We start from the raw sequence: 13,499 nt of genomic DNA, 5'->3' as shown, positions 1-13,499 counted from the left end.
GCCAATCGGGACCTTTTTTGCTAAAAATACTTGACTGGGCAGCCTATCTACAGATTCAAGATTACTTAGAAACAAATAAACTCCTGGGACTCAGACAATCTGGGTTGCGTCCATGTCATGGCACTGAAACTGCCTTAATTGATCTCAAGACACAGATCAAGGATCTTAAAGATGAGAGTAAACTAGCCCTTATTCTCCTTCTCGACCTCTCTGCTGCGTTTGACTTAGTCAATCACCAAATCCTCTGCCACCATCTCAAAACAACAGCCCATTTCTCGGACAAAGCCACTGCATGGATTAGATCATTTCTGGACAACAGGTGAATGAGGGTCTTCTCCCCTTCTGCACCTGCTGAACCTGCCCCAGTCACATGCGGAGTACCCCAAGGATCGTGCATATCACCAACACTTTAGAATGTATTCACAAAGCCTCTCTTCTATATCCTCGATTCTCTGGGTGTCATCTACACTAATTATGCAGATGACACTCAGATACTCCTACCTATTACTGGTGATCACGTGATTGACTCCCTCACAATTAACAACATTTACCAAGTCATCCAAGCCTGGATGGCGAAACAGGAACTCTGTTTGAATGACGAAAAGGCAGATTCTCATCCTAGGTACTCAGCAAAGACTTACCAAACTCGATCCTGCCTTCAATTCTTTCGTCATTGATGGCGAAATTGTCGAAGTCACCAAGGACACTAAAACCTTAGGTATTTACATAGACTCCACCCTCTCTCTCTCTAGGGAAACTAATGCAGTCTCCTCCTCAGCTGCCTAAACATGCAAGCCGATTTCTGCCTGCCGCCCCTTCTTAACCCCAGCTAATTGCACTACATTAGCCAGAACACTGGTAATGTTAAAAATGTACTATTGTAACGCCCTCTATCTAGGCACCGGCCAAGGGAACTTTAACAAGTTACAGATTATTCAGAATAATGCCATCAGAGCCGCGCTAAACATACCCAGAACTCACCACATCTCGGATTCTAGAAAAAGCCTCCTCTGGCTATCAGTCACACAACGAGTATCTTTAAAGACTCTGGCTATTGCGCACAAAAGCATCTCTAACCAAGCACCTTCCTACCTAGCCAATAGATTTACTACTCACACAGCAAACAGGCCCCTCAGAAGTGCACAGGCCAACTGCCTCTCGATACCCCCTTTCAATCTGCAGCGATCAGGTGGGTCTAGCTTCCCCGTTCTAGCAGCCAAACTGTGGAACTCGCTGCCCAATCCCCTTAGAGCGGAACCATCCTTACACACATTCAAAAAGCAAGCCAAAGCTTGGCTGTCTGCCCAACCTTGTTGACCTAGTCAGGGCGATCTACCTTCGACCCATGGCCTTAGTACCTGTAAATACCTTTAATAAGTTAAGTTGTTCAATAACATGCAATTGCTGTTTATGCCTGTATACATAATGTAAATGTCTATTTTAATTTGTATATTTTCTATTCTGCCTGTACATATCGTGTAAATGCTTTAACTCTTGTAAACTCTCTATTGTAACTTTATCTTGTAACCTTTCCTGTATTACAAACTATGCGCCCGGATGCCCTGGGGCCAGGTGCGCTTTATAAATAAATAAAAAACAAATACAAATAGTATGCAGAATATGATTAGTAGTACCTATTACAGCCCCATTGCGTAGCCCATTTGCCTTCCCTTGCTGGCGTAAAATGCATCTCCTGCAGGAAAGCAAGTTCAAAGTTAATGCTGCTGCATGTACAGGAGAATTCTCAGCATCCTACCGGGCAGATTACCCTCTCTAATGTTCTATATTATTGTCCTGAGGGTCAAGGTCGAATCTCATTGCGCCCACCCTGTCTGCATATCTATCCCACAAACCTGGGGAATTTTGCATGACAAACAGATACTCTGTACAATTGTCATTCACGTGTTCCAGGAGCTCCAAACAAACACAACAATCCCCCAACCCCCGAAGCCCACCCCACCCTCCCCCTTGAGCTACCCCAACATGCCCAAACTGTCCACACCCTATGCAACATATTACGAAGAGTTTAGCAGTGCTCGAGGCGATAGTGCCCACCCAAACCCCTGCCCACTTAAACCACAAGCAAATCATCAAATTCCCTCTACCTTAGAGCCCTCCAGCTCTTTTGCTATATTTTGGGACTTTGAACGTTTCATTTTCAATGTGTTTTACTTTTGTGTTCTTTGGATATGGAGTTTTTAAACAAACTCCATAGGCATCATCTTTTTCTTGTGTGTCACCAGCACCTTCAGTGCAGTGGCACAGGGATGTCTTTCCGACTTCCCAAGGTTTAAATACATTCTCTGGGACTGACTACCGTCTCCCAGTGCATGTTAAGTTAAACTGACTTTGCTAGTATTTTTAAATTCATAGACCCAGCACAAATATCTTTCTATAGAGTGCTGGCGGGGTTGCCTAGCATCACATATGTCTAAACACTCGTCTAACAGTGAAATGTTACTCTTTCCTCTTGAAATGGCTGGTGCCAGTGGTTTTAGAACAAACTAACATGATTTTTCCTGACCGCGAACACCAGTAGCTAAAAATCGGGTCAGCCATGTTTTTCAATATGGCACCCAAGAATAAAAACAGACTCTGGTCATCTTTTTTTGCCGTTTCTTTTAGGAAAGGTCCTTCTTGTGTTTAACTCTGCGCACCAAACCAGGTTTGGACTCTTTGTTCAATGCCCTTTGGCGGGCTTCAGTGCCGAAGCCCTCCTCTGGCGCCTGAGTGTCTGGGGTGGACACGATGTGAGGGAGGTGCCCTAAACTCCCTGTGCTTAGTCTCCTACGAGACCTGAATGCACTCTTTCATGATTGGCTGGCTGACTGTCCGGCCTGGCAAGGACAGCCACCCTGCTGGGTGAGTGGCAGCTAGGCTGGAATGAATGGGAGAAAACTGATTAAAAGCAGGTCTCTGGGACTTTGAAGGCAGAGCCGACCACTGGAACGAAAGAACCGAAGACGAGATGAAGGAAGATGACTGCTGCAACTCCTGGACCGTTGGTTTTGCCCGGTGAAGCCCTGCTGCAGGTCCGAATTGCCTGAAACCCCCTTGACAGAGAAGCCCCTTCAAGGACGACTTCTTCCATTGAGCTGGTGGGAACAACCAACTCGCAAGCCACCTGGACACCGTCTCCATACTGGTCGATTTTTCTTCAGAGTGCTGTGGAAAACCGGATAGCCAGTGAGAAGGATACCAGTGTGTGGGCTTTAAGGCACTCACACCTTAAAACCGATGTTTAGTCAAGCTTGTGGCTTCTTCCCTGGGCAGTGCAGGAACCTCCCAACGTCGTCCACCTTGTCCCCATGACTGAAGCCCAGAACAGCAAGATCTGCAGGAACTGCCAGGAACAACTGCCTCAGCTTCATCCATAAGGTACTGTGCAAACGTGGTGTGGAAATCCTTTCTGCTGCGCTGAAAGTTTGTGAAACTTTCCCAACTTTCGAGTCTTGTTCGCTCCTAAACCGACATATAACTCTTTTTCTGGCAAACTACTTCTAAGAACATTGGCAAAGACTTAACTGTTTACTACCCGAACTGTGCTATCCTATCCAAGACACTAACCATTGACTTTGGCCAAGGCCTACTGAATTGAATTGCCTATTGTAGTGAACTGAAACTATTTGCCTTGCCCCTGGAAGAAATTGTAACCTATAACCTTTGTCTTTCTACCCCTTTTGAAAGTTACTGAAGTGCCATTTTGCTCCCACTTCAAGGGAGCCTAACTTGTTCAGAAACCTATTGGTTGTGTACTGTAGTGTATGATAGTGTGATATTGAGCTGCTTACTAGTGGAATGTTTTCTAACTAAATGTGTAAATAAATGTATATTCTTTTACCAAGAAACCTTCAGTAAGTGTTTGCTTGAACTACTGTGATTGCAAGTCCTTTGTGTAACATCTTGTACTGCTCACATCCCTCTTGACATAAGTCTGGCTGCTCAGCCACTGCTACCACATAACTGTATAGTACAGGCTTTTACCAAAGGTGAGATTGTGCTTACACCTGTAGTCTTAATTGGGTGTAGTGTTCCCAAAGGGTACTGCATGTAATTCTGCCTAACACAAGGAAATAAGATCCAGCTATCACATTAACAACATTACATTCTAATAATTACAACTTTAATTGCCCCACAAGGACAACAGCCTTCGATGTTTCTTTCTCCTATTTTAACACTTTGCTGGCAACTAATAATGTGGGTAGGAATGCTGGCGAAGCTGTGTCCCGCAACAACGAAATGTGCTTCTTTGGATGTTGTCCCTTGCAAGCTGTAAGACTGCGGAGATGAAAATCTAAGTGTTGATAACAATTTTGCTACACACACTTAAAACATTTTTTTCCTCTGGTGAAATTAGCAATCCATTGATTTTACAAGTGCAAAATTAACTTATTTTCTTCGATATATATGTGCATTGTTGTTGCCTTTCACCACACCCTTTGTTTGTCGCGCCACACATGCTTACACACTGGTTAACTGGAGGTGTCCATACAATATTGTCAAATAGAAATGTCTTACCTCAGCTTTCCTTATTTGTTGAAATTGTTTGATAGTAGGAAAGTCAGGGCTTCCGAGTTTTGACCATTCCAAAAATGGGTTGGTGAAATTATTATCCATGAAATATGTTACATATACAAGTCCTTCAGAGAAAAAAAATATCATATAGTTCAACTTTGATTTGATGTATAACTTTCAGATAGACTACACTTCAGAAAAGAAAACGGAAAATCGTTAAAAACATGTAATTGTGCTTTTGACATATAATTATTTTACATGCATAAAAAAGTTGGAAAATGTGGAAGAATTCAGAACACTACACCAAAAACAGGAATCAGACCCATAAGAGCCCCTCCCCCTTCTTCCAACCACACAGCTCCATGGATATGTTTGGACCAGAAGTACAAACGGTGCCACAGAGAGAAAACTATTATTACTGTCCGAGCTGAAAAGGTATACATGTTTTTTTTAATGTGCGTGAATAACTAGGTGCACAAATATTTATTACAAAAACATTACTGCTCTACATTTAAAACATAATTCTACTTTCTTATAAAATACTCCCATTGGAATTGGGACTTTCGTTTTTTACTCCCTAAAAAATAGGGAGTAAAATTCTCCCACTTGAAAAGCTTTTATGGAGCACCGATATCTATTATACAAATTCATATGGTATCTTATTCCATGGCATAGCGGTGCATATAGCTGACACAGAAGTATTACAATGTATTAAAAGGGTCAATAGTGAAACTGTTTCAAGCAATCCATCTACAGTATTGCAGGGACGAAGATAACAGTCCAATAATACACAACATGAACTATTGAACTATTTGCAAGGTGAAGTCTGCATGACAGCAGCTGCCCAAGAAACACATTGGGCAGCAGTGCTAGCAACTCGTTTTTGTGAGGTTTACCAGGGTGAGCAGACAGTCGCCACAAGTCAAGCTGTACACAAATCTTCCACACTACAAGAACAAATAACTGCACCAGAGGCATTGCTAGAAGAGGAACTTGGAAAATGGTGGGAGCAAATGGACTACAGACTTTTAGGATGCATTCCTTGTGGCCTCCACATTTGAGCAATTCCTTCATATGAGGGGGGTTGGTCCTCAGATGTTGATTGACTAGGCTGTGTTGTAATTATTAGTCAAGTAGAAGGTCAGGCGAGAGAACAAGTGTAAAAACCTAGACAAGTATCACTTAGAAAGACTGTAATAGTAGAGAACATTCAAATATAAGAAACTCAATTATGAACCATTATTATTATTATTAAGGCATTCATTGAGTGCTGTGACGAATCTGGGCAATGAGTCCCTTCTCCCCAGAAGGGAGCCATCCCATCTCAGGCTAGGGAGGTGAGCATGCTAAGCAAGGCCCTCCCGAGGGGGTCTGAGGAAGTTCGACCTCACTGCGAGTGACTCCCCTCTTAAGGACAAGGACTCCAATTCCAATAATGAACTTCCTGTCCAAACCCCCTACATGGATGTTGGAAAGGCATTGGCTGAAGGTAATGGAAGCGAGATGCCGAGAGAGGGAGGAGGGGCGGAATCACGTCAGGCCTCAGAGACAGGGGTCGCGTGACCGAAGCAAGACCCACTAGCTGGAGGCTGAACGGCAGGTGCCTTGACCGAGCAAGAGGCTCCAGCCAGAGGAAGAGATACAACAGGAAGACAACCGTCTTCTCTGGGGGCGCAAACACTGAAGAGCATTGGTTGGCCCCAGGCACCCAGCAACCGACACCAAGGCCAAAGACAGGAAAGGAGACTGGGTCCCAGAGTTCGACCCGGCAAACACCTTTTAAACACAGAGAAGTACTGATGGGTAAACATATGCTACAGACTTGTGGATGTCAGTGCAGTGACGCCAATGACTGTTAATTTCCAGTTGTACAGAAACCAATGCAGGTACAACAAACAAAGAAATGAATTGACACCCAGCCTCGCTAAAACAGACTGAAAGAGATACGAACATTGTATACGAAGGCCGGAATAGCTGCCAAAAGCGCAAGAATTTAAGAGAAACTAACGGGCATACGGCCCTCCTAAAACAGAGTGAAAGGAAGGTGAATACTCTGCAGCAATGCTAGCGAAGTGCATGAAGCCACAAAACTTGCAATACCCAAGCGGACAGGTGCCCTAAGTCTAATGATGTGATTAAGAAAAAAAAAAGACACCTTACCAAAGAGCCACAGGACTTTGGGGAGTACCAGTGCCGCAAGGGTGGGAGACTATATGAAGATTGTGAAGACTATACCATTATTTTGTAAAGGAACTTTGAGACCGGGAGCAAGTCATTTACAAGGTGGGCCAGGCAGAACCCATACCAAGGCTATTGTGTAAGCCTCGCCTTTTTCCTTTAGTTAGGTGCTTAGTGGTAGTAGGCCAGTTAGTTGGTTAGGATTCATACACAAGAATTTTTACTTTGGACTTGACTTGCATCCTTAGCTTTAGTTTTGTCAGGTAGGGAACTTCCCTCATAGCAATAGGGCTAGCTCAGCATTTGTTGTTTATTTATTTAAATAAACCTCTTTAACTCTGACCCCGTATGCACATATGCAATAGGTGTATGAGTTCAGAATGCAGATTTGGACCACGACAGGCTCAGAAAGTGTTCTAAATGTATTCAAGCAAGGCCAATACACTCAAAACAAGCATACACTTTGTGGGACACACACTGTCAAACGGTCACAAATACAAATATATGTTTTCACAATTAAACAAAAGACTAACTGTATAAGTGATACACGTAAGAGGGAGGATATCATCTATTTACCTTTATTTCTAGGAAAATGTGTAAGATTCAACATTACACAGTTAAGAGAAGATGAAGTTCGGTTATCGTCACTGGAATAAATAATTATGGAGGCCTGCCAGCTATCCGATGTGTTCATCTCTGCCGGTTCATGAATAGTGGCTATTGCTCCGACAATGTCATCCGTTTTTTCTTCATTGTTCTCCACGTCGATTGCGATCTGTTTGTCCCCTATATAAATAAAATGGGGAATAAAGCTAAACATATATGAACGCACTTAATTTCCACATTTCGAATGTACATGAATATAGAGTAAATGACCTTTACAAGGCTTACCTTATGCATTTAGTAGACTGACGGCACGAGTGAGTTCTAACATCCTTGAACTTTACAATTCATAGGTTTAATCCTTAAGGAACAATAGCAATCACATAATAACTTTCTACCTACCCATTTTTTGGGTTTGCCGCTTTTTGGTGGCCCTAGCCACCAAATATCGCCAAAACATTGCTACAAAGAAAAGGGTTCCAAGAAGCAGAGTGTGTGGTTGGCATGACAACCGGAAATGCTTTGGCGTATAATGTCTAATGCACTAAGTGTTCCTTTCAGTTATAATACACAGCCATAATACAATGATGACTTGTTGAATGTGTTTTCTCCCAATCAGGAGCACTGTTACATGTCACATCTCTGGGTGCCTTTCAAAGCTGCGGAGTGCTCCGTTTTTGGTTCTTCTACCAAGGCTCGGGGAGATAGCGACACCGTACAAAACAGATAGGCCATCTTGGAGTTGTAAGGTTAACATGACACATTTTTGTAAGCATTTTACTTTGCATTACCTAGCTGTTGTCCGACTATGACATTACGGGAAACATATGTTTAATATAAAGCAGTAATTGTCAGCATTACATTCATACTTTGCACAGCCTCCCACATGGCGACATACTTAAACAACGAGGCGCAGACTCCAGGCTGCAGTGAAACACCTTTATTCTTCCTTGTCCGGACCTGGCAATCCCCTCCCCTTCTGCCCACTCCGCTCCCTGTGCCTTCTGGCGCCCTCCTTCCCACCTGACCCCCCCACGTGATCAGGAAGATACCACAACCTCCCCCCTTTTTCACAATGACGTTAACATTACTCCATTTCTTAAATCAGTCTTTTCGGTTTGATTCTGGCTCACTGAGGTGATCAGGTGGGGTCCTCCGGAAATCTCTCAGGGCTGGAATGTTCAGGAGGGCTACAAAAACACACATTCCGACTCTTCTCCCTCACTGCCATAATGTTCTTCCGATTCCCTTGTCTCTGTATTCTCTACATTATTCTCCGCACAGTGTCCCTGGGAACCTTCGAAAGTGCAATGAGTTCTTTGTTATCTGCCACTGCCTGTCCTCCACCGTTATCAGTGAGCCCTTAATGTGTGTGACAATCAGCGGGGCACTGCTGAATGCTGCAGTGTGTTTGTGAGTGCGAGGTTGCCTTAGTACTACTGCATCTCCTTCTTGGAGGTTTGCATCTCTTGCCCCGTGTCTGGTATCAGCATGGTGCTTCATACACGCCTTAGCATGAGCATCTCGCTCTCTCACCTCCTGATCTTCAGGGTATCTTTCCTCAGGCAGTGTGATGTGAGGTAGTCGAAATCTGACATTACGCCTGAACATGACCTCTGATGGAATCTTCCCGGTGGTGCTACAGGGTTCGAAATTGAGGGGATCTGGGAGCTGTTTAGCACCTGCTTGTAGCTGAGAAGAGCCTGTTAAGCCTGGGATCAACAGCTGCCAGGAGCTACATTTGGCTCCCTAGGCCAGCTGTGATTCCAAAGAAACAAACCTATGTGAATTTAGCTCTGCATTTGGGACGATCTATAAATAAGTATTAGGACACATCTATAAGACATTTGAAGCATAAGGGGGTCATAAACAATTATCAAAATGTTAAGTTTGTATCTTATGTGGAAGTTATATTTACGGAACGCTATGTACTCGCTCCTGGTTCCCCAGTGGTAGCTCCTGATCACTGGATAATGCTGGATACCCAGGAGCTGCGTTTACCTCATGCTAATCTAATCTTAATTTTGAACCCTGTGTGAGGTATTTCTGTAGTCTCTCAAGAGTTTATAAGTATCTTCTCTACAGCCTCTTCAGTTAGATGGTCAATCTGGACAGTTCTTTTGACATCGCTCAAGTCAATGGGACAGTAGAACGCTTTGTAGAATTTTGACATTGCTCATGAAGCGTTCTACTGTCCCATTGGCTTGAGGCCACAGCGGAGTCACCTTTCTGTGTCTGAAACCCATATACTCGGCAATTACATCCCATGTGTGCTCGGGTAGCTCTGTCATTCGCAGAGGCTCGGGTCTGGTGTGCAGATTTATGACAGTGCATGTGGGACAATCATTAAGCAGAGCCTCAACCTGGCCATACAGTTGCGGGTACCAAATCCTTTGGCGCAAGTGTCTCTTTGTGGACACTATGCCCAGGTGTCCTTCATGGGCCAATTCTAATATATTCTTTCTCAGAATGCGAGGTATCACTATTTTGGTTCCTTTCAACCGTAGGCCTGCTTCAGCTCACGTCAGTTCTTCCCTTACTAGGAGTAACCCCCTGAATGTCTCTGTGTCACAGGACAGGTGTTTTCCCCATTTGCTTGGCTTGTTTCAATCTTCCAGACCGTAGGCATCGTAGGATGATCAGGATAGCTGGGTCATTTTCCTGCCTCCTGCGCTATCTGTGTGACGTCGACCCCTTCCAATTTTGGAGTTTGTCTCTACTGATGTGATTGGATGACAGGATAGGAAATCTACTAGGTTCTCTTCCTTGCCGGGTCTGTGTACAATGCGAAACTGATAGTCCTGGAGCCGGAGGCCCCATTTAGCAATTCGAGGAGTCATTTTGGCCTGTGGGTTTCCAAATATGTACAGGAACGCTTGATGGTGAGTCAAACCGTTTCCCATACAAGAACAAGTGAAAATGCTCATAGGCCCACACAACTGCCAACCCCTTATTCTCAGCCTTTAAGTATGCCTGTTCCGTATGAGATAGGCTCCTGCTAGCCCGTATGAGATAGGTTCCTGCCTGCATATGAAACAATGTGCCTTATGTCTGGTGACTTGACTCTGGGTCCACTTGAGCCAGGATGGCCCCCAAACCCTAAGGACGGCCATCAAGTGCGAGCTCAGTGTCTCGACCTGTGTTAAAGTATGCCATGTTGTCGGCAGATGACATGTGCAGCCGGATGTTTTCAAATGCCTCCTGGCACGATTCGGACCATATAAAAGGCACCTGTTTCTTGGAGATGCGTGCAGAGGGGTTCGCTTAAAGACGCAAAGATTTGTATGTATCTTGTGCACTAACTGACGAGTCCCAGAAACTGACATAGATCAGACACATTTGTGGGCAATTCACAGTTGGTCAGGGCAGCCACTTCTTCTGGGTCTGGCAACATTCCTCGCTCTGAGAATATGTGTGCGAAGAATTGTAGAGATCCTTTTTCTGGAATTCACACTTATCCTTGTTTAGCATGCAATTGGCTGCCTCTACTGCCATGCAAACCCTGGTCAAAGTGTTATCGTGCTGGGCCTGATCTTTTCTAAACACTAATATGTCATAACTGGAGTTCAGACAGTTGGGAATGTGCTTGATGACATTATAAATTTCATCTTGAAAGATTTCAGCGGCCGAAAACACTCCAAAGCTTAGCCGTTGTATATAAACAAACATAAGTGCGTGATGAAAGTAATTAAATATCTGGACTCTTCAGTCCGCTCTAGCTGGTGATATCCCCTGCTAAGGTCCAGTTTGGAAAAGATGTTTGCACTGTTCAACAGATGGATCATGTCCGTAATTCTTGAAGCTTGATGCCTCTCCCTCGTGATTGCTTCATTAGGTCTGTGCATGTCGGCGCAGATGCTGATGTCATCCGATCTTTTCTTGGGAACCGGAACTATGGGCGAGACTCACAGGGTGCGACCAGTCACGGGCTCGATAATGTCTTGCTCAACTTGTGCGATTCTTTCTCCACCTGCGTCTGGATGATTATGGGAATGCCCCTAGAGTGTTGGGCGCACCTCGAAGTTGATGTGTAGACTTATTCGTCTATTTTGTAACTTGCCTAACCCTTTGAAAAACTTAGGAAATAACTGTTCCATTTTGTCGGTTGCATCAATATACGTGTGGGCTATGAGGCATAGTATGTGGATCAGGCCCATGTCTAGGGCAGCCCTGAAACTTAAGATGCATCCACTTTCTGCGGCCGGCCTCAAGCACATGTTTGGACATCTTGAATTGCCCCTTGTATTTGCATTCAGCCAGGAAGTATTCTTTGCACAGCAGGGGTGTTCTGGATCTGTAGGAGTATATGTTCACCTCTGCAGGTTTGGGCCTCATGGCTCTTGGGATTTTGCCATATACTCCCTCGCTAATGACATTTACAGTTGCCCCAAGTCATCTAGGAATTCTGCCGACAGCCTTTGTATCTGAAGTAGCGGAATGGGGCTGTGTTCTTTGGCCATGGGATTCCCAGAGCGTATAAGTACCCTTTTTTCAGTTCTTACTGGGCGGGTTGTCTGGATCTTTGTCTCTTTGGCCGAGGAACAGCTGGAACCACTGTCTGAGGCAGATTGTTCTATCATGCATCTCACATATTGCTTGGGTCGTTGCTGGGGCCTCGAACTGGATGAGCGACGAGTGCGCCATTCAAGTATTGATTTGTCGGGCACCCAACCGTCGTCCCCTCTGTCCTTGTAACATCGGTGTTGGTGTTCATACAGTGTTAGCATCCCCATATGGAGTGTGGCACGTATGTCTTTTGCCTGGGTGTTCCCACTAGTGTGCATTCTCTTCTTGCCTGACTGCAGGAAATGCGGCACACTTCTTTGAAGTGATTCTCTCCACATATACCGTGCACTGTTGACCCAGGGTGGGGCACACACCTTTGTGAGGAAACTCATAACCGCATCTGTAGCAGAAATGATCACTGTTCTGTTGAGTTGTCAAGAATGTGGTTTTCTTGTGAACGGTTTGAGATGCCGCAGCTGATACTTTGATATTGCCCATGGCTTCCAGCTGTAGTTCAGGGGCAGTCTCGGATCTGGCAAGCTTCAGGATCTCATTGAGCGACTGCTTCATCTGCAGGAGGTGTCTTTGGAGCATGTTGAATGATTTGTGATCTTAGGGCTTCTTCATTGGAATAGTTGTTAAAGTCGCAGTGCTTCATCCGCACGTGCAGTCGCATCACTAAAAGCATCTATTAACTCCCCCTTATTATGCTTGGTTGTGTGGAACACGTGTCTCTCGTAGTATACTCGTAGTTGGATCAGATCCTTCTTGGACAATATATCCATGAGGGTCTTCTCCCCCTCTGCCTCTGCTGAACCATCACCAGTCCCATGCGGGGTACCCCAAGGATCATGCGTTTCGGCGACACTATTTAACATTTTTACGAAACCACTTTTCGATATTCTGGATTATCTGGGTGTCTCCTATACTAATTACGCCGATGACACCCAGATACTCATCCCCATCACCGGGAACCACATGGCTGACACAAAAGCTTTAAATGACATCTACCAGGTCATCCAGGCTTAGTTGGCCCAACATGAGCTCTGTCTCAATGATGAAAAGACAGAGCTCCTAATCTTGGGCTCTCATCACAGACTTAACAAACTAGACCCCTCCTTCAAATCATTCGTCATTGATGGCAATACCATCAAAGTATCTAACAGTACTAAAACTTTAGGCATCTATCTTGATTCTATCCTTTCACTCTCCAGACAAACAAATGATGAAACCCTGGCTTTCGCCTACATGTATTAACTCATCACAGCATGCAGCCCCTTCCTCACCACTGCCAACTGCACCATCTTGGCTAGAACACTGATTATGCTGAAAATGGACTATTGTAATGCCCTGTATCTAGGAACTTGTCGACGTAACCTCAGCAAGATGCAAGTCACCCAGAACAATGCCATTAGAGCCGCGTTAAATATCCCTAGGAATCAGCACATCTCCGACACCAGACGGAGCCTATGCTGGCTCTCAGCAGCCCAAAGAATCTCCCTCAAAACACTTGCACTGACGCATAAATGTTTGAACAATCAGGTGCCCAGTTACCTGGCTAGCCAATTTACCCACCATACCTCTAACCACCCTCAAAGAGCTGCCCAAGCCCACTGTCTCTACTTACCCAGATACAAACTTCAGAAATCAGGCCGTGCGAGCTTCCCAGTCCTCGTCACAAAACTCTGGAATTCCAT

General features: G+C 44.7%; 1 protein-coding gene across 1 annotated transcript in view; it reads right to left on the bottom strand.

Moving 5' to 3' along the window:
• IDUA (alpha-L-iduronidase) overlaps window positions 1-13,499 on the bottom strand; it is a 616,851-nt gene that overhangs the window by 184,522 nt on the left and 418,830 nt on the right. The window contains exons 9-10 of the mRNA XM_069626380.1: window positions 7,270-7,479; window positions 4,519-4,640 (exon numbers count right to left, since the gene is read on the bottom strand). Of these exons, the coding sequence (XP_069482481.1) occupies window positions 4,519-4,640; window positions 7,270-7,479 (332 nt within the window). The remainder of the gene's footprint in view (window positions 1-4,518; window positions 4,641-7,269; window positions 7,480-13,499) is intronic.

Source organism: Ambystoma mexicanum, chromosome 6p (genome assembly GCF_040938575.1).
Source record: "Ambystoma mexicanum isolate Mex_15411 chromosome 6p, UKY_AmexF1_1, whole genome shotgun sequence".
Classification (NCBI taxonomy): domain Eukaryota; kingdom Metazoa; phylum Chordata; class Amphibia; order Caudata; family Ambystomatidae; genus Ambystoma; species Ambystoma mexicanum.
Note: the sequence above shows the minus strand (reverse complement) of the source record. Positions and strands in the feature narration are given on the sequence as shown.